The 20,256-nt window shown below is 60.1% G+C and overlaps 2 protein-coding genes across 6 annotated transcripts; one reads left to right on the top strand and one right to left on the bottom strand.

Annotated features, from left to right (window-relative positions):
* Positions 1–403: 403 nt before the first annotated feature.
* STX1A (syntaxin 1A) lies at positions 404–18,346 on the bottom strand. 5 transcript variants are annotated; one of them, XM_043455785.1, is made up of 10 exons: positions 18,239–18,346; positions 9,894–9,971; positions 9,423–9,573; positions 6,598–6,672; positions 5,778–5,851; positions 5,579–5,687; positions 5,391–5,464; positions 4,186–4,323; positions 2,295–2,405; positions 404–1,819 (listed from the first exon to the last, which is right to left on the bottom strand). In XM_043455785.1, the coding sequence occupies exons 1-10, from the start codon at positions 18,266–18,268 to the stop codon at positions 1,742–1,744; spliced, it is 918 nt and encodes a 305-aa protein (XP_043311720.1). In that variant the 5' UTR covers positions 18,269–18,346; the 3' UTR covers positions 404–1,741. The 5 variants fall into 5 exon arrangements, 4 of the variants coding, with proteins under 4 accessions (XP_043311720.1, XP_043311721.1, XP_043311718.1 ...); XM_043455786.1 differs by having other exon boundaries at positions 9,423–9,522; XM_043455783.1 differs by having other exon boundaries at positions 5,579–5,851.
* On the top strand, positions 5,845–15,776 carry LOC122433161. The gene is made up of 4 exons (XM_043455788.1): positions 5,845–6,037; positions 13,311–13,468; positions 14,975–15,358; positions 15,643–15,776. The coding sequence occupies exons 1-4, from the start codon at positions 6,008–6,010 to the stop codon at positions 15,758–15,760; spliced, it is 690 nt and encodes a 229-aa protein (XP_043311723.1). The 5' UTR covers positions 5,845–6,007; the 3' UTR covers positions 15,761–15,776.
* Positions 18,347–20,256: the final 1,910 nt, after the last annotated feature.

The following is a 20,256-nucleotide window of genomic DNA, read 5'->3' as shown; positions in this document are numbered from 1 at the left end:
CCAGCCCAGTGGCCTGGGCTGACCTTTGACCCTGGCTGCTGCCTCAGGTGTTGACTGGCTGGTGCTGGGCTCTCTTGCGGGTCTGTCTGCTCTCCAGTCACTGGTGGTCAGAAGGGCAGGTTCTGCTGTGGGGTTGGGTGGGGACTGTCTAGGGGGCTGATGAGAGGAAGCAGCGGTGGTTTGTGATTTCTGGGAAAGTGTGAAGAGGGGGTCAGTCTGGGCCCACAGTACAGAACAGGCATTAGGCTGGATCTGAGAGGTTCAAGCTGCATTGGGGGGCCCAGTGAGAAGGCCTGGAAGTTGCAGGCGGAGGGAGGTGGCTGGGATCCTTGGCCTCATGAGCCCTGTGGTGTCACTCACGTTCACCCCCGAGGCCATGACGCTAAGAAATCTGGACCTGAGGCGTGGTACAGATACAAATGTTTATTCTACATAAAAATTTCACAAAATGGGCAGCTGGTTGTACCAAGACCTTTGGTGAAGGGGTGGGGGTGGGGCGGGGAGTCGCTGTTCCAGAAGGCAACACGGACAGTGGTCAGTCACTGGGCAGGAGCGAAGCGGAGGGCGGGTGGGGGCACAGGCCTGGCCCCGTCCCTCACTGCATGCGCACGCATGCACACTCCTTGCCTGTCGACAAGGAAGAGGGCTTCTGGGCAGGGCGCACGGTTCAGACTTGAGAAGTCCCGAGCTGGTGGGGAGGAGGGAGGTGCCCCCTCCCTGGCTGAATACTGCATCGGAGACATCCAACACCCACGCGGTGGGGACGGGGGGCGGGCAGCAAGGGTGGCACAAGATGCAGGCCTGAAGTGACACTGACTTCTCGGGCACAGGGGAGCCGGGACCACCGTCCCACACATGCAACACACAATGGCTTGAGGACCCAACCCGGGGAGAGCTGATGGCCCGGGCATGGGCTTCACCAGTGCAGAGGCCCGACTAGGGCCTGCCCTGCCGCCCTAGCTCCAAGGGCAGGAGACCAGGCCCCTGGTCAGCCTCTTCCAGAATGTTCCCTGGGGTCAGGTATAGCCCTAAGGGGTTGCTCCGGGGGCTGGAGGAACTAGGGAAGGAGGGAGGCTGAGGCAGCCGAAGACCTGTTGGGACTCTGCCCCCAGGCAGGGGAGGAAGTCGGGTCTTGACACGGCCAGAAGCCACCTGGCCACGGCCCCTGGCAGTGATTGGCTGTTAGAGGCTTAGAGCTGGGCTGTCTCTTAGGGCCACCCCTCCCCTAAACCAAAAAGCAGCACCATGTGACCAGCTGGCCCCCAGGCCTCAGAGGCGGGTGCCCATTCAGGGGGACAGCTGGAGAAGACGCAGGATGGGGTAGGTGGGCTGGTCAGAGGAGGCAAGGTTGGGGTCCAGAGAGAGCCTTGATCCAGGAGAGGGCAGACCCCAGGAAGGAGTGGAATTACTGAAGGCTGGGGGACAGGAGCATGGCTAACTACCCCGGGGCAGCCCTCCTCGAAGGGGAGGGGCCTGGGCCTGAGTCTGTCCCTTGCTGGCCCGTCCCCACCCAGCTGGCTCTTTCCCAGCCTGGCTCCCCTCTGCCTCTTCGGTACAGACGCACACTGTCACAAAGATCATGCACACGACGGCTCAGGGCGGGGTGGGAGTGGGGGGCCCTGTGGCAGAGAAAGGAACAGTCTGGGGTGGCGGGGAGAGAGCTCCGAGCCAGAGGCGGGACAGCAGCCAGGGGTCTCCTGGGGGTGGACCATCCAGAGCGGAGTGGCAGGCGGGGTGGGTTCTATCCGAAGATGCCCCCAAAGGTGGAGGCGATCACAATGCCCAGGACCACACAGCAGATGACGATCATGATCTTCTTCTGCACAGGGAGGCACAGAGAGGCCTCAGAGAGCGCGGAAGCGGGGGGCCGGGAGGGAGGCTAAGCCTCATCCGGGCAGAGCTTTGAGGGGTGGGGGGCTGCTGGGGAGCAGGCTCTGGTCAGGGCTGAGAGTTGGAGAGTCTGGGGGACTGGATGAGAGAGAAAGTGATGGCCTGGAACATGTCTGGGTGGGGTTCTAACGGGGTGCTGAAGGTCTGGGACTCTGGTATTTTTGCCTGGGAAATCCCATGAACAGAGGAGCCTGCTGAGCTCCAAGTCCACGGGGTCAGAGAGTTGGACATGACTTAGCAACTAGACAACGACAACAATGAAGGCCTGGGAGAGCCAGGCGGAGGCTCTGGTCGGAGCTGAGGGGCGAGGGAAGGCAAAATGGGGAGGGATTTGTGATGCTTGGGGGCAGGGGGCTCTATGGGTATGTGAGGATGTGGGCTCCAGCGGGACTGGGGCTACTCACCCGGCGCGCCTTGCTCTGGTACTTGACGGCCTTCTTGGTGTCAGACACGGCCCTCTCCACGTAGTCCACCGAATGTTCCACGTTGTACTCAATCCTGTCAATCATCTCCCCCTGCAGGGCCAGGGGCACCCCAGCTCCAGAGGGCCCCCCTCTGGGTGGCGAGGGGGCCCGAGGCAGGATTTTGGGAAAGCAGCGCCTGGGGTTAGAGAAAAGGGGGAGGTGAGGAGGAGGGGGGTCCAGGCACCCCGAGCAGCTCCCCAAAATGCAGCCACCCAGGGGCGGGAACTGGCCATGCAGCCTCAGCCAAGGGGGTGGGGACCATGCAGAGGACGCTCGCCTGGGGCTCTGACCCCAGGGCCGAACAGAGGACAGTACCAGGCAGAGCAAGGCAGGGGCGTGAGTGGTGGTGGGCGGGAGTCTGGCCATGGTGAGCCCTTCCCAGTCCATCCTCCCCAGGCATGATGGTTCTGTCCAGTCCTGACAGCTTTTGACGCCTCCCCCCCCCAGTCCCACAGCCCTCGTTGGCCTGGTAGTAGCCCTCAGAGGCCACTCGACCATGACAGCTGACCGCTCCTCCACCTGCACGGCTCCCACTGGTGGCCACAGCACCTCTCACCCCAATGCAAGCAGCAGCTTCCTCAGGTCTCCCTGCTTCCCCACATGGGCCACGTCCCTCCCACACTAAGATCCTCCAACTAGAAGGGACTCCAGGGCCCAGCACCGCCTGCCAACACCCCGCACCGTCTCCATCATCTCCAACTCTCCCTGGGCTCTAACTGCCCAGAACGCCTTTCTGCTTTTCAGGGAAGTCAGGCTTTTGCTGGTCCTGATCAGGACTGTGGTGTTTCTGGTCCCTCTACCTGGGCCAGCTCTTTGCTCTTCCCCTGGGAAGTCTTTGAAGTTCAAATGCCACCTCCTCAGAGAGGGCCTTCCCTGACCACCCCATCCAAAGTGGTCACTGCAGTGACTGTCACTCCAAGTATGGCCCAGGGACGAGGAGCATCGGGATCACTCTTGAACTTTAAAGACGTACAAATATATGAACCCCTACCCCCAAGTCAATCCTAAAGGAAATCAACCCTGAATATTCATTGGAAGGACTGATGCTGAAGCTGAAGCTCCAGTACTCTGGCCACCTGATGCGAAGAGCTGACTCACTGGAGAAGACCCTGATGCTGGGAAAAATTGAAGGCAGGAGGAGAAGGGTGTGACAGAGGATGAGATAGCTGGATGGCATCACTGACTCAATGGATGTGAATTTGAGCAAACTCTGGGAGATGGTGAAGGACAGGGGAGCATGGTGTGCTGCAGTCCATGGAGTCACAAAGAGCTGGACACGACTGAGCAACTGAACAGCAAACCCCCACCTGCGAATCTCTGGAGATGGGGGCCAGCACGGGGAAATGTGGAACAAGGCCTCTGAGTGTGGCTCTTGATCACTTTCAAGGTTGAGAACCACTACTCCGTCAGGTTGCCTCCCTCTAACACCTGGCACGGGTGGAGACCATGCCATTCATCGTTCACTGATGCTGCCCTATTGCCCAACAGACATCCGCTCTGGGAAGCAGGCCCTCATTGGTCTTGCTTGTTGCTATTCCTCTGGCTCCTAGAAAAATGCCCCTCCATGTGCCCACGTGACAAACAGCTGGTGAATGAGACAGGACAAGGCCGAGTGAAGGTGGGCAGGGCCATGCAGGGCCTGGGGTCCTGGAGAGCCAAGCAGAGCCATGCAGAGAGGATCCTTCAGGTGGGCAGTTTCAACCACACGCAGGGAGTTACCTGAAGACTGGGTCCCTCCCAGGCGGGGCAGCGTGGCGGGCAGAAAGGGGAGGGTTAGTGCAGCCCTGGGTGCTGCTGGGGGCGGGGTGGCAGGGGGGCCCCGGGCACCCACCTGGCTCTCCACGAGCATGGCCATGTCCATGAACATGTCGTGCAGCTCCCGGATGCTGTTCTCCAGCTTGATGATCTCGCTGTGGCGTGTCTCAATCTCACTCAGGGCCTGCTTCGAGATGCTGGAGTCCATGATGATCTAGGGGGTGCAAGCCGTGGGTTGGGACCCGGGGACCCATCGAAGAGAGAAGGGTGGGGGCCAGGACAGCAAGAGGCCAAGGGCAGAGGCCGCTGGGATGGGCTGTGGCCTGAGCAGAATGTTCTGGAAGCAGGGCCTGTCTGAGACTTTGTCCTTAGTCACAGCTCCCCCTCCCCCCCGCCCCCACTTTCTGTTAGGCTCCCACCATTGTTGTTGTTTAGTCACTAAGTAGTGTCTGAACTTTTAGCGACCCCGTGGACTGTAGCCCGCCAGGTTCCTCTGTCCATGGGATTTCCCAGGCAAGAATATTGGAGTGGGTTGCCATTTCCTCCTCCAGGGGCATCTTCTCGACCCAGAGATTGAACCCAAGTCTCCTGCACTGGCAGGCAGATTCTTTACCACTGAGCCACTGGCGAAGTCCAGGCTCTTACTAGCTGTTACTGAATTTCTCTGAGACCTGATTTCCTACCAGCAGATTCCTACCTGTAACATGGGGCTAATAACAGTCCCCACCTGTGTCTGCACACCGTTAACAGCTGAGTGGTAGTTCTCACCACCGGTGTTTAGGAGCCCAAGATGACTGCGCCAAGGACCCAGGCCTTGAATGGCCATTGTCCTGAAACCTCTCCTCCTGTTCTTTCTCCCACACTGAATGTAGCTGATCCCTCCTCCTAGCAGCACATGTTCACACTGCCTTCCCTACCTGTGTGCCACCTCCTTCAGGAAGCTCCCCTGCGTGGCAGCACATGGAGCTTCACTTGAATGTAGAGAGGCCGAGGGTACCATGTCCTCCCGGGGGGAAGGGTCCCCAGGATGGTGGAAGGAGCCCCTAGCTGATGGCAAGTGAGCACCGGGCGCAAGAAGCCGACCGACTGGGAGGAACCGGGAGACGAGCCTTACTTCCACCTTTGCCACTAACGTGGGACCTCTGCCTGTCCCTTGCCCTCTCCGGGACTCAGCCTTCTCTTCTCTAAAACCTGCTTCACCGGTGACAGAGCCCAAACACCGCCCAGATCCAGCACTTTGCACACACACCCGAGACCCCGGTGGGAGGCGTCTACACTCACCCCGGAGGCAAAGATGGCGGGGTTCCCACTCTCCAGCATGTCCTCCAGCTCCTCGCTGGTCGTGGTCCGGCCAGCTGCGAGCAGGGGTCAAACTGAGCCAGGCCCTTCACCAGAGTTGTCAGCGGCAGTCTGGCCCCGCCCCTCCGCCCGGCCCCGCCCCTCCGCCCGGCCCCGCCCCTCCAGCTTACTGATCTCCAGCTGCCTCTGGATGCGGCCCTTGCAGCGCTCGCGGTAGTCAGACTGCGTGGCGTTGTACTCGGACATCACCTCCACGAACTTCCGGGACAGTGTGGAGTGCTGGGGGCCCGAGACGGGAGTGCAGGTGTCAGCCCCAGCCCCACCCGGGCCCCAGAGCCTCAGGCGCCCCGCTACTCGCCCCGCCCACACCTGTGTCTTTCGGATCCTCAGGTCTGCGGAGGAGCGGTTCAGGCCTTCCTCCTGCTCGATGCTCTGCTCGATGCCTGGGGAACAGCCGGCTGCTGATAACCTGCCCCGTTCGCCGCTGCCTCGCCGCCCACACACCCGGGATCAGGCTCGGAACCTCCCCTGGAGGGACTCGTGTTGTCTGTTGAGTGGGGTCACACAGGAAGCAGAGGAAGGGGCCGCGCCACGCACCGATGCAGGAGGGGCCGGCAAAGGCTATCCAGGCAAGATGTGTGGGTGTGTGCATGTACACTCAGCTGTGAGGCCCCAGGCACACAGTAAACTGTGTATCTGTAAGTGTGTGAGTGTGAGCACCTACTATGTGCTAAGCCTGGTAGGGCAGGCCCACCCCGTCCAGATTACGAAGGTTGTGTATGGAGCAAGGGGCGGGGCATGCCATGGGGGCGGGGCAGGTGGCCACAACCACAGGGCGCCAGACGTGACCCCTGCATTCCAGGGCAGGCAGGCCTGTGCTCCCAGGAGTGCATGGGGGCCCCTGCGTGGGACCAGGCAGTACCAGCCACTCCTCTAACCCTCTTTAGCCTAAGTGGGGGACAGCGTCCAGAGCGGAACACTCCCTAGAGGAAGCGACAACACCCATCCTGAGGCCCGGCCCAGAGCCTGGCACAAACAGGCCTCTCCGGGTAGCTGCCGAGTGACCGGCACGTGGTGGCACCCTCGCAAGGATGGCAAGGAAGACCCAGTGTACCCCTCTGAGTCAGTGAAACCCCCTGGGCAGTGTGGGGGAAGCAGGCCCGGAGTGCCCCTCACACCCCAGACTCACTCTTTAACTTGGAACGGACTTTGTTTGCTGTCTTCTTTATGTCGGACATGAGTTCCTCCAGCTCCTCCTTTGTCTCTAGGGAGGTAGAAGGGGTGGGGGTAGACACCCTGGGCTCCGCCGTGGAGGCCTGAGGAGGGACTCTGGGCAGACCCTGGGTCTCCCTTGTCCCCTGGCTAAGGCCCTGCCTGCCCCTCCAATCCCAGGCTGGCCCACACCAGGTGCAGCCTCACCCCTTCTCGTGTTGTCTTCCAAGGAGCCTCCCTTCCTCCTTCGCTGGCTCCCCCCACCCCCTGTAGATAACAGATGGGTCTAAATTTAAGGCAGAAATAATTGTGGAGCAGCTGGTGATGCTGGAGTTGGCACTGGGGAACATTTAGTTGATACTTGCCGGAGTCGAGGGTGGGGGGAGCAGGCTCACCTAGCACTACCTGGTGGCTCAGGGCGCAAAGCACTCAGCTGAAGAGCTGAGGGGGCCAAGGGCCAAGGAGGCAGAAGCCAGCCCCATTGAGCACCCTGGGCAGGGCAGACCCTGTTCTACTCACAAAGCCCTGCTCCCCAGGTCTCAGCTCAGCGAAGGCTAACTGCTGAGGGCCTGGTAGGTGAGTGGCACCTGGCCTGGGTGGGAGCTGAGAGAAGAGCTGAAGAGAGGGGGCTCCTGGGGTACGGTCAGCTCTGGAGGTAGCATGTGGCTGGGTTTATGAGAGGGTGGAGCTGGGGGAGGGCGGTGGCATAGTTTCTGGCCCTTGTTCCAACTGGAACCATCTCCCTAAAGCTGGCAGAGGTCATGGGAGTGCCCAGCTTGCCCTGTTCCCTGGGAGGGGTTCACTGGCAAAGTGGGGCAAGAAGGCTGCTTCCCTCTGGGGCACTGGGTGGAGCTCAGCCTCAGGGCACACCCCCCCAAGACTCCACCCCCTGGAGAAACCAGGACTGAACTTCTGGATTCAACCGTTCACATCCATCCTGTGCTTGCTTCTGGGGCTGGGGCTTCTCCCCTGGGGGGACTCAGGAGGGGCATTGACAGTGGCCAATTAAGTGAGTGAGGGGGAGTGGGGGGCTTCCAGGAGCGGGGGTGCGTGCGCCTTATTCGTAGGAACAAAGGAAAACTCAGTTACCAGCTGCTGTGATGTCTCAGCCTCTTTTGCTCAGACCCAAAATAGCCCAGCCCGGATGGCAATCCCTAGAGAAGGCAGAGCAAGCCTTGGCCTGGGAAAGCCCCCCACTTTCTGCCAACTTTCCTTGTGATGCCTCGCCAACCCTGCTCCGCCTCTGCCCAGAACCCTTCATGCGGGGCCCTCCTCCCCTAGAACCCTTCATGGGGAGCCCCTCCCCCCTTGGGAAGTGCCAGGTCCTGACTGCTCAGCTCACAGGTGGCAAATTCTGAACTGGTCATTGCTGATATCTGATGAAGGCGACACAACACAGCTAAGGTTGGGAGCAGGGCGACTCCGTCTCCCCACCCTACCCTCCGCCTGCTCCATCTTCCGGCAGATGAGAGGCCAAATCCAGCTCTTTACAGTCTCACCCCACAGTCAGCACCCCGCCTGAGCCTCACCAGGAGTGACCCACCAGGGACACGCGCTGACCCAGATACATGTGGGCATGCAGACAAACCATGTCACATGACACCGTCCCTGACACACCTCTAGGTGGGGTGGGAGGGGAGCCAGGACGACCTGGACCACACCGGAGGTATGCCCTGCTCTGGCGGGGTCCCCGTCTCCTCTCCAACCCTTCCTGGTTCAGTCTCCCTGGCTCCCAGCTGACTTGTTCTGCCTTCCAAGGGCCTGGCACTGGGCTTGGTTGGTGTGGCACTGGGATCAGGTCCAAACACACTTTGGGGCCGTGGAGAGATTTATTCTGGGTGCTTGAGGATGCCTGTGGGCCTGGGGTTGAGAGGCCACGGATAGACAGGCAGTGCTGGAAATGAGAATGGAATCAAGCCTTGGGTGCCTGGGTGGGGGGCTATGGGCCCTAGGCCCTTCCTCCTGAACACCTGGGCAGCAGGTGGACCCTGCCCCGTGCTCTGTCCTGGGGCCCCAAGGGCTGGGGCCTTCCAAAGGAGCTGGAGAAGGGAGAGGGGAGGTGAGCAAGCTGCGAGAACAGGCAGGCGGCATACACGCCCAATCTGATGAGTCCAGGTGGCTGGCCTGAGCCCTGGCCCATCACAGCCTCCCTGGGCTGAAGGTGAACCCCCTCTAGGGGAGGGGGTCCCAGGCCGGCATGCTGTCAGCCTGGCCCATTATTAGCGTAGTAGTAATCAAAGCCTCCACAGGTCAGGGGGACCCGCCTGGGGACAGAGTGAAACAGACACACACATGTTCCCTGTGCAGAGAGAGGGAGAGAGAGGTGACTTCCTGGAGCCCTGAGAATGCCCGGCTCCGAGGCACCAATGGCCGAGTGCCAGGGCCGCCAGCTTTTTCCGGAAACTCTGCCTGCTTGGCCGGCTTGCCCTCCCACAGCGCTGATGCCTCAGAGCAGCCATCTGCTCCCCGGGGAGGCGATAGAAAGGGAAGGGCTGGGCTGGGACGCCTCCTATTGCTCACAGGCAGCTCCTCCCTCCTTCCCTCCCTCCCAGAATCCAGGGCTGTCTTAGAAAGCAGCCAAGTTACCTGGGGAGGGCGGGGCCAGCCACCTGACCCCACCCCTCCCACCAGGTATCCCGCAGGTGATTAAGGGCACTGAACCGCCCCCGACCCAGGCCTGGGAGAGCCTGTTTCCTGACCCTCCCCAACCTGGCCAGCAAGGCAGGGTGTCCCTTCCCTGGCTGCAGCGCCTTCCTGAAGGCCTGGGCCCCCCATCCCCACCCCGCACACCCACACACTCACTCTCGTCAGGGTTGGGGGAGGCCAGGATGGCGCTGTGTTTGCGCTTCACCTCCTCCACGTTCTCCGAGATCTTGTCAATGAAGCCTCGGATCTCCTCCACCTGTAGGCCAAGGCCAGGTGCTCTGGGGGTGGAAATCCAGGGAGGGGCCTTCTGGGGCCCAGAGTAGGGCTGGAGGAGGTCAGGGCCAGGCTGGGCAAGGTTCAGGGGTGTGTGTGTGGTGAGGGGGGTGGGCAGTGCTGATCCAAGGATTCTTCTAGACAGGGGTGGGGGTGGGAAGGAGTGGGCAATCCCCAATTTTGCTCCCCGCTGAACCTCAGTCTGTTTACCCTCAAAATGGGCTCACTACTCGGTGCCCGTGGGCTGCTGAGCCCAGGCGCAGGTATGTAAGAGCCCTGGGCCCAGCTGAGAGGTGAGACGTGGCCGCCCCAGGTCTGCCGGTGTTTGGGGAGAGGTGAGGGTGCTGCTCCCACCTGCTCGAAGAATTCATCCATGAAGCGGTCTCGGTCCACAGTGACAGTGACGTCTTCATCATCGTCGCTGTCCTTGGCCTGCACGGGGTGGACACACATGAGCACCCCTGTGGTAGGACCACTGGGTCCTGTGGGACCTGGGAGCCCAAGCTGCCCAGGATCCCCATAGTGCAGGCTCTTCGGTTGGAGCGCCAAGGCCCGGCCATCCTTGTCCATCCCCTTGGCAGGGATAAGGCCTGGCTGCGCCCTCAGCTCCCAGCCCCAGTGAGACTGGGAACATCCCTGGGGTTGTTCAGTCATGTCTGACTCTCTGTGACCCCATGGACTGCAGCCCACCAGGCTCCTCTGTCCATGGAATTCTCCAGGCAAGAATACTGGAGTGGGTTGCCATTCCCTTCTGCAAAGGATCTTCCTGACCCAGGGATGGAACCTGGGTCTCCCGCATTGCAAGCAGATTCTTTTACCGACTGAGCCACCAGAGAAGCCCCTAGGCCTAGGCACCATCAACACCTCTCTGCCAAAAAGTAGGATGGCTCAGATACGGGTCACGCCCACAGCACCCAGGCTGGCCTGACAGCTACTGCCCATGGAGGGCTCAGGGAGCCCCCAGGCCTGTCTCCTCAGACTGCCTGGAGACCTCTATTGTTAGTCTTTCTTTTTTTTTTTAATATTTATTTATCTATTTGGTTGTGCTGGGTCTTAGTTGTGGCATGTGGGATCTAGAACCCTGAGCAGGGATGGAACCCAGGTTTCCTGCATTGGCAGCATGAAGTCTTAGCCATTGGACTATCAGGGAAGTCCCTCTCCCTGTTAGTCTTGGCATTGACCTTGATCATCTTTCCTTCCAGGTGCAGAGTTGGGTCTGACAGGCACCAGAGGCCAGTCATGTTGTCACTCGGCTCGGGGCCTGCCTTGGGTCTCAGCCGCAGGTGTCGGCTCTGCCCCTCAGTCCCAGGAGCCGCCGCACAAAAGCCAGCCCATCACAGGGTTGGAGGTAATTACATCTCTGACTTCCCAGCATGCCAGCCACGCTCATTACTGTCTGTCTCACACCTGGAGTCAGCCAGGGTCGGCCTGCTCTGCGGGCAAGGCCAACGTCCCTCACAGCCAAGGCCAGGCTACTCAGGGTAGGACGGGCACCTGGGGTGCTCGGGCTGGATCCTGTCCCCTCATCCTCAGTGCCCCACGGGGAGGAGGCACTGGCCCTCGCCTTGATGCCCGCTCGTGAGGATGCGGGCAGGCAGAGGGGGAGGGGCTGGGGTGATGGGCCCCCGACGGCTCCGAAGGGGCCGGGTTCCGTGCCCAGACAGACACTGACGGGCTGAGGGACTTCCCTTGGGGTCTGTCTGCTCCTCTATGAAATGGGGACAGCGATGCTCTGTTGGGGGAAGGCGGGCCCAGGATGGATGGGGAACCGCAGCACGTTCTGTAAAGGACTGGGGCTTTCGGGGTCCCACCACCCCACCCAAGTGGGGCCAACCAAGAGAAGGGGCCGGTTGGGAGCTTTATGGAGGCGGCCCCTCTCATCAAGAGATCACACCTCCTCCCCCAGCAGCTAAAATAAGTCCCCGCTCCCACAAGTGCCGGTGGCTGCCACCAGGTGGTCCCCATCCCCCACCAAGCCCACCCTTAGCCACAGAGAATCTAGGAGCTGAGCTGGAGGAGGAGCACTCCACAGGGAAACCGAGGCAGGGTGTGATGGAGGTGCCCAGGGCCCTCTCCACGGCAGTTGGCCAGCTTGAGAGGTGTCCCCGGGAGTTCCTGCCATTCAGCATCCTGGCCTCTCTGTCGTTCCGGTACCGAGAGGATAGGGGTGAATGGGAAGAGGTGGAAGGAGAATATTCCAGCTCCATTCCCTCCGGGAGCAATGACCAGCTGGAGCCCAAGACAAGGGCGCCTGAGTCACCAGAGATGAGAGTCACTGCCAGGGACTGGGACCCCAGGGCTGATGCCCCGCTCTGGGCCTCAGCTTGCCCACCTGCAAAATGGACTTGTCTTCTCCAGGCATCCAGCCAGCTCTGACCTGCTCCCTGCACGGCCTCCGTGCACGGAGGCTGGACTCCGGTAGTTTCTCCAACAGAAGGGTGGCAGGGAGATGCCACAGCCTCCTCCATGCTCTCCATCAATTAAGTGGCACTAGGGGTAAAGAACCTGCCTGCCAATGCAGGAGACGCAGGAGAACGAAGGTTCGATCCCTGGGTTGGGAAGATCCCCTGAAGGAGGAAATGGCAACCCGTGCCAGTATTCTTGCCTGGAAAATCCCGTAGACAGAGGAACCCACAGGCTATAGTCCATGGGGTCACAAAAAGTCAGACACGACTGAGCATGCACACAGGCACACAAATACATTATGGCCTGACCTCACAGCCTGGGTCAAACCAACCATGGCTCTGAGCAAAACCGGGAGTGGATGCTCCCAGGGCATCCCTTCCAAGTGCTACTTCTTCCTCCTCAGGGCTCTTTCCACTCTCACCCCTCCACCCACCCCCCACTTCATCTCATTGCTCCAGTCTGAAATCTGATCCCAGCACACCCCACCTATAACCATCTCCCACCCCTAGAATCTTCCCACTGTCCTCCCTGTGGTCCCCAGGCAGCTCCCCCTGTCTGCAGTGCTGATTCCGTGAAATGGAGATTCCCTTCTTCATTAGATGCCATCTCTTTAGGAAGCATTCCTCATCTCCCCAGGGATGGGATCTCACTCCTCTCATTCCCCACACCCTATTCACATCCCTACTGGAGCCACTGCGACACATTCTCAAACCCCGGGAGACCTGAAAAGTCACCTTGGCCACGGCTTCTAGTCATAGCTTTCACCCCTCCAGTGGTGGAGAGCTTGCTAGCTCCCCCAGGCCTTTTTGTCTATCTGGGGCAGCCCCAACTGTTAGAAAGTCCTTCCCTTTCCTACAAGTTGGCCCCAGGCCATGAAGAACCTGTTGGTCCCCTCTCCCTGGGCTGGCCCCGCCAGAAATCTGAGGGCCAGAGATCTGAGGGCAGCATCTGCGTCCTCCCTGGTTTTTTCTTCTCAAGCTGACCAAGTTCCCTCCACTTCAGATCCTTCCCAGAGGCCTTAAGTTGAAACCCCTGCCCCAGATTTGTTCCACTTAGTCTGTCTTCTCCAGCAGTACAAGATAGAAACTGAATCTGTTGCTGACTGTGGTCTGAGCAGGGCCAAAGATCTGACCCACCACCTCCCTCTTTCTATAAAGTCGACCTCTGTTAATGCAGCCAGAGATCACAGAAATCATCACACAGTTCTTCCTGCCAAGGAAGAAGCCCTTCCCTCCCTGTTTACTTGGTTGGCTTTGGGGCTCAAATGAAGGATCTTCATTTGTTCTGATCCTTGTCCCAGTCTGTGAGAATCTGATGGTTTATGCCTCTGTTGCCCCCTCCTACTTTATCCCCATCTATGCCAAGGCCCTGATTGATTACGGCCCCAGCTCCCTTGGGAATTGGCCAACCCTTTCAAAGTGGCAGTCACAGCTCCGGAAAGACGGCTGGACTAGAGTGGGGGACCGGAGAAGCTGTGGTGCGGAGGCGGCAGCTGGAGTCGTGAGGCAGTTACAAGCTCCGAGGTACAACTGTCTTCCGGACAACTCCCCCCACCCCCCGCCCCGCCAGACATCACATGGGCACCTTGCCAACCAGCTGGCCAGAACTAAGTTGCACTTCTTCCTCCTAAGCCCCTTTCTCTGAAACCCCCTGTTCAGAGCCCTGTTCTTAAAGAGTCTCCCAAGTCAGAAACTGGGGGACATCCACACTCTTCCTCCTCCTCTCATATCCAACTGACATCCAATTGGTCCTGGTGTTTGTTTTTTGATCCTGGTGTTTTTAATTCATGGCTTCGCAGGTGGCTCAGTGATAAAGAATCTGCCTGCCCGTGCAGGAGATGTGGGTTTGATCCCTGGATCGGGAAGATCCCCTGGAGGAAGAAACAGCAACCCACTCCAGCATTCTTGCCTGGAAGATCCCATGGACAGAGGAGCCTGGTGGGCTACAGTCCATGGGGTCACAAAGAGTCAGACATGACTGAGCATGCATGCACATTTTTAGTTATCTTTCAGGGGTTCTCAACCTTGGTCCAGAAACAGAGTTCCTTGGGGGAAGGGTTTAAAAAAAAAACAAAACAGCTTCCAGACCAAATGAGAATCTATGGGGATGGCGCTGGTGAGGTTAAGTTTTTTTTTTTTAAAGCCCCCAGGATTGGGAACCACTGTCCTGGTCTCTGGCCAGCTGGCTGTCTTGGCTCTGGTCTCATCACCACAGCCTGAGCAATCAGGAAAGGAAGTCAGGGAGGGAGTGAGCACCACCCCCACCACAGGGACCTGTTGAGACAGGGGAGGGGATCCCACTAGAAGCCCCTGTTGCTCAGCCCTGGTGGTCTCTCTGGGCAGAGGCTCTAGGATTCCACAATCCCTTCCTGGAAATAAGAGTGTGATTCCTCCAAGAGGTGCGGAGGCCAGGCAGCCTCCAGGCCCGTCCCGGGAGATGGCGGCCGGCCAGCAGGCAGGGTTGATTCATTGCTGCTGGAGCAGGAGTTGCTGTTGTCTGTCTCGAGGGCTATTTTTATTTTTTTTCCCCTTCTTTTTAATGACTAATCAAAGCCTATCTCACTAAAGCAGAGAGGCCCAGAGCTGAGTCAGGGGTGTGAGAGAGACTGAGCTAGGTCCAGAAAGAAAGGACTCTCTCTCTGACCCCTTCCTCTTTTCCCCAACCTGCAAACCACCCCCCCACCCCTACCCCCCACCAGATCGCCTCTGCCAGCCTACCCCTTAGCAGGGCCCCAGCACAACTCAGGGAAGCAGCTTCAGGGTGTGGGGAGGGGCCGGGCTCTGCCTCCCTCCAGGAGCTGTGTGACCTGAGATAAACTCCTGGCCCTTTATGGACCTCAGTTTCCCACTTTGTAAAATAGGAAGTTGCACTAGATAGTCCCTGGATGCCATCTGCACCTCAGATGAACATGTGCCCAAATTCATTATTATTATTAATTTTTTTTAAGAAATCCCAAGGAGGTGATGGGAAGGAAGGAAGGGCCCCTAGCCTGGGTCTATTCTTACACCCCCATTTCTTCTGCTCTGCAGGGTGAAGCGGCCGGCTCCAGGCTCCATTATGCAGACAAATGAGCACAAAGAGGTTAAGGCACCCACCTGCCTGTTCTTGCTCCGAACAGTCCCTTCAGTTGGCAGACGGAGCACTAGGCTTCACCACTCAGGCCTGCCTGCTGCCCCGGTGAGCGAGCCGGGACCCTGGGTGTCAGGCCCAGGCATCGCCAGCCCCTCTGCCTTTTCTCATTCTTTTGGCCCTTCTTTTGGCCCACCTCCCTCCTCTCGTACAAATCCAGCTCCTCCCCTGGCGATCCCAGTCTTCTTCCAGGAAGGTTCCTGCTCTGACTGCGCCATGCTCCCTCCTCTCTCTGGCTTCTGGCTCCTGCCTCAGGCCCCACTGTGCCTCACATGGCCCAGGAGGTACAGAAACACTGTTCTGGGCCCACGGAGGGGTGTCAGCTCCGAGCAGTCCTCGGAAAGAAAACCGGGGAGGCCTCAGAACTGGGGGACGGAGGTGGCGGCTGGCCAGGTTGGGGCTGCCTGGGGACGCCTGTCCCCACAGTCCGCCTGGTTTTATACACTCTGGTCGCACACGTCCGCACCCCTCCTCGGGCTCCAGGTTGCCCTTCTGATCTCCGAGGGCTGTCGGGAGCTTTCAGGCCCCCACATTGGCCCCGGATGACCCTTTCCTTCTCTCTCTGCAGGAGAGGATCGGCCCCCGTGAGAGATGAGAAGGGCTGGAGAAGGCTGGAGGGCTGGGCCCGGCCTGCAGCGCGGAGGAAACATGCCAGCTCCTTCCCCAAGTGTGACTTTTATAAATAAGCTCCCTTCGCTTGCTTTCCTTCTTCCAAATGTGGTGGCGTAGGGTGAGGAAGGAGGAGGAGGGGGGAGGGAGGGGGAGGCAGGGTGAGGATGGTGCAAGCAGCTGTCCCAAGCACCACCCTCTGTCCAGTCCAGCCAGTACTGGTCTCTCAGTTCCTTGGGGATTCTAGTTCCTGGGGTTCAAGATCTCCCCCAGATACGGAATTGGAGTCAGGAGACCTGTGACCTCTTGCCCTGAGAAGCTGGGTTCTCAGTTTTCCTATCCCTACTTCCTAGATGGGAATCTGTGCAGCCCAAAGGAAGACTTGTGGGAATGGCCACCCCCCTAGACTAACGGTTGCACCCCACTCAATGTGGGCTCCTGCCAGCCGATCCTCAGGGATGCTAGCAGCCCCTAAGGGACAGGGCCACCCAGCCACGAGTACGGCAGCCTGCGTGGGCACTGAATGCCTGGAGTGGGGGAATGTCTGGAGAGGAAGCCTCAGATTACTTTCAGAGAAGCCAGGCCTCATCACCTAAGGACCGGTCTGGCGCTTGCGTGTTTGTGTCTGTGTGTGTGTGTGCTGGGGTGGGGGAGGGATTCACAAACACACACCAGAGTAAAGACCTGGCTTCAAGCTCCTACAGTCCAATGTCTCTTAGGCCTTAGGTCTCAGCTGCGTCTAAGTCTGACTATTTTCAGGCCTAGGTAAAGCCCCTTTCCCCCATCCCACTTGATCTGCCAGGCCAGCCACATCTCTCTCTCTCGTGCCTTTGTTTTCCCTTCAGCGGAGGGGATGAAGGTGATGAGTCAGAAGACGTCAGATGTCAAGGGCTCTGTTCCCCCTGAGCACCGGTTCCCACAGACACTCTGGTCTGACCCACCAGGCACCCAAACACCAGTAAACGCACTACACGCCCTTCATCCCCAAGATAACAACGCTCCTTCTGATTCAACCAGCACAGGAAACTTGAGGGCAACCGCAAGGCTGGCGGGGGAAGTGTTTATAGACACCATATTCGACATGAGGGACCATCTTCTTCTTTTGAAACCTCCAGGGGTTTACCCTGGAGGGGGGGAGCTGGGCACTCAGCCAGGAATAATACAGGTCTAAGGGGAGAGTGGGGGCTGGCAGCCAGAGAAAGGGGCGATGGAGTCAGGAGAGCACAGATGCCAGCTCCAGGCTGCCCAGGAGACAAGACTGGTACGATGGGGGAGAGCCGGGCACAAATGCAGGGAAGCTGCGGGCAGAGAGGACCAGCCATGGAGTCACAAGCCCAGAGGATGCTTGGAACTTTCCATATAAGCGGACCAGGTCTCCCGCTCTAAGCTGGGTAGCAGGGGAAGGGTTCTGGGGAGACTCTGCTCGCCGCCCCCCCCCACCCCCCACCCCCGCCAAGGGATCAGCAGGGTGGTCAGCCAGGGCCTCAGAGGAGCCTCAACCTGGTCTAGAGCCCTGATGTCCCGGTTCCCCACAGGCAGGCTTCATTTCCTTCTCTGCACGGTCCGGGCCCCGTAGCCCCTCCCAGGATTGCCATCTTTAAGGGCAGAGGTGCGAACACCCCTGTTAACAGCAGAGGCCAGGGGGGCGGGGGGGGGGGGGCTTTGATGATAAGCAGCAGGGGGCAGGGGTCTCTGTCTGGGCGGGCAGAGGGCGGGCTCTGACTCGAAACCTCTGCGCATCCTTCTGCTCCCCTCACCGGAACCCCGCCCCAGAAGCCACACCCCAGTGGCCTCCGAAACACAGGTGGAAAAAAATAGGTTCAGGCCGGAATCCGATCTGGGAACCCAGGAAGGGTCTGGAAACGCCGGCCCCGGCCGCCCGGAAGCCAAGAAGAGGGAACGAGAGCGGGTCTGACTCCTCCCGGATCGGGGAGAGGAGCAGCTGCGGATCACCACCGGCTGGAGAGCCACAGGTGATGGGAGCTACAGGTGACGGAAGGTGATGGGGGCGGCGGCCGTCCCGCGAGACCGCGCCCGCCCGAGGAGCCCAGCCCCACCCGACCGGCCGGGTTCCGCAGCGCGCCCTGCAGCCGGGCTCTGGACAGGGGACCGCCCCCGGCACCTTCCTATCCCACAGGTCCCGCCGTCGGTCTAAACCAGAGGGAGGGCAGGAGGGTCAGTGAGGAGGCACAGCGGGGAGGCAAGGGTCGGGACCTGCTACGCCGGGCGACGGAGAGGCCAAGCTTCGGTCCCGCCACCGATATTCCAGAATATCCCTCCGAAAACAAGGGGGGCGCCGAAAAGTTTATCTAGGACCCCGGCTTCCAGCCGCCAGCCTGCGGGCCATCGGAGCAGAGCTCACTCGAGCTCGTGACCCCAGGGGATCCGAGGGGCGGGACCCGGAGTGCGGTCGGGGTCCCCGGGTCGGCACCGCTCGCTCCCGCCCTGGCCGGGGGCGCAGGGGCGACCGCCCCAGGGGCCGCCAGAGCCGCTCGGGCAGCGGCCCGGGCGCTGGGCGCCGGCGGCCAGCGGCGCCACGCAGGGGCTGGACTCACCGTGCGGAGCTCCTGGGTTCGGTCCTTCATGCTCCCGGGAGTGGCAGCGGCGCCGGCTGCAGCCCGGTGAGCCCCGCATGCGCGGCGGCCGCCCGGCGGCTGCGCAGCGCCAGCCCGGCCCCGCCCCGGCCCCCGGGACCCCGGCCCAGCCCCCAGCCCGGCCCCGCCCCGCGCCCGCCCCGCCCCGGCGGGTCCCTGCCTAGAGCCCTGCTCTGGGACTCTTGACACCGGGGCTCCCACCGCAACCCTCTTAAGGTCCTCCGAAGGGGCTGAAGGGTCACAGCCCCCGGGACCTCGTTCCCTTGCGTTCCCGACGTCCGTTCGATCCCTCCCGCAGGTCGCTCCCCAGAGCCCCTGCTCCGTCCCATCCCAATCCTCCCTCGACTCAACCGCTCAGCATCCCTCCTTCTGGACGGAGACAATGTTTCTGGATCTTACCTCCAGAGCGCCTCACACCTCTGCTAGAGGCCAGACCCCACCTCCCTCCTTAATTTTATTGCCTTGGGGTCTGCAGCATCACCCCTCTCCCCAAACCTCCAGAGTTCCAGCCTTTGTGCCTCCCACCCCTCCGGCCTTCCCCCCGGTATCTCATCCAGACTCAGGCTCAGGCCCCTTCTTTCCCCCGGATTTCTCGGTTCACAGTCTGATGATGAGTGACCACCTCCTTTAGTTTCTGCTCTCATCAGAAACTCCATTTGGGGGGGAGGAGATCTAGGTTATTGCCCCATCTCATTCTCCTTCCCCTGTATTCCCAACCCTGCATCCCCAGCCCCGAGCCTGAGAGCTTATTTCCCATCTAGATGCTGAAGGGAGCTAAGCAGGGGCCCAGCTCCCCTGGACTAATGGGAAGATCTTTGCAGCGCTGGAGAGGGATGGTGGTTGGGGGTTAGTCAGTAGCAGAGGCTCCTTTCCAGGTTCCTGCCAGCCTCTTGTTGAGCAGCGGCCGCTCGCACACCACCAGCTGCCCCTTCCGTGCCCTGGCCCAGACGCTCTTGACCTGGAGCCAAGCATTCCCCCTTCCCCTCCCCGGGGGGCTGCCAGAGGTGTTGCCCTGGAGTTGAGCCAGCCCCTTGCTGCGCAGCATGTCAGAGCCTGGCACTTCTCCCAGACTGTGGGCTCAGGTTAGCTGGCTGGCAGACGGGCTGGAGGCACTGTTCCAGCCATCCCTCCTTCCCTGGAAAGTCCGGCCCAAGGCTAGCTCAGATGTAGCCTGGCCTGAGAGACAGCCACACCCCTTCCACTTGTCCGGACCTAAATCTTGAGTGACCCACAGAGCAAGCGCTGGTCTGGTGGTGTCCCATTTGACAGATCCGAGACCGGGACTCATCTGCTAGGGGGGCTTGTCCAGGGTTACAGGAGACAGGTGGCAGGCAGGGTGCTGATTCCTGGTCCAGAGTACTTTCCTGTGTGCAGGGTGACTCAGTGGGGTGAGTCATGGGCGCAGCCCCAGAGTCCGTTGTCTGGCCCTGTGGGGGAGAGGATAGGAAGGGGAGACACAGCTCCTGCCCTCAGAGAGTCCTGGTATCATGCCAAGCATCCCTTATTGAGATGCATATTAAATGGTAGTGTGAAAAATTAATAAAGAATGAATGTGTGCCCTTCACCTTAAACTACCTTTCTGATACATGTCTTAAGCTCATTCATTCATTCATCAAACATTAGCTGGGAATGCATTTTCTGGGGCCACTGTTCTGCACTTAAGGTGCTCCTAGGTGGTGGGAGGGACACAATTTCAATGTGTGAGGGATTCAGGGTGGCTTCCCAGAGACAGTGATGTCCGAGCTGGATGTTGAAGGAGGGGCGTGAAGCAGGCAGTGGTGCAGGCACTCTGGACAGAAGGAGTGTGCCCAGACACTGGGGGTGGGAGTGGGGAGCAACCAGAGAACCTCAGGAACCTGCTCTGATGCTCGGGCACAGGGGTACGCATGGGTGGGAGATAAGGCCGGTGAGAGAGGCCTTGAATGTTAAACTTCACCATGCAGACAAGGTTGGAAGGCAATCAAAGGTCCGACTTTCAC

The sequence above is a fragment of the Cervus canadensis genome, chromosome 32 (genome assembly GCF_019320065.1).
Source record: "Cervus canadensis isolate Bull #8, Minnesota chromosome 32, ASM1932006v1, whole genome shotgun sequence".
Classification (NCBI taxonomy): domain Eukaryota; kingdom Metazoa; phylum Chordata; class Mammalia; order Artiodactyla; family Cervidae; genus Cervus; species Cervus canadensis.
Note: the sequence above shows the minus strand (reverse complement) of the source record. Positions and strands in the feature narration are given on the sequence as shown.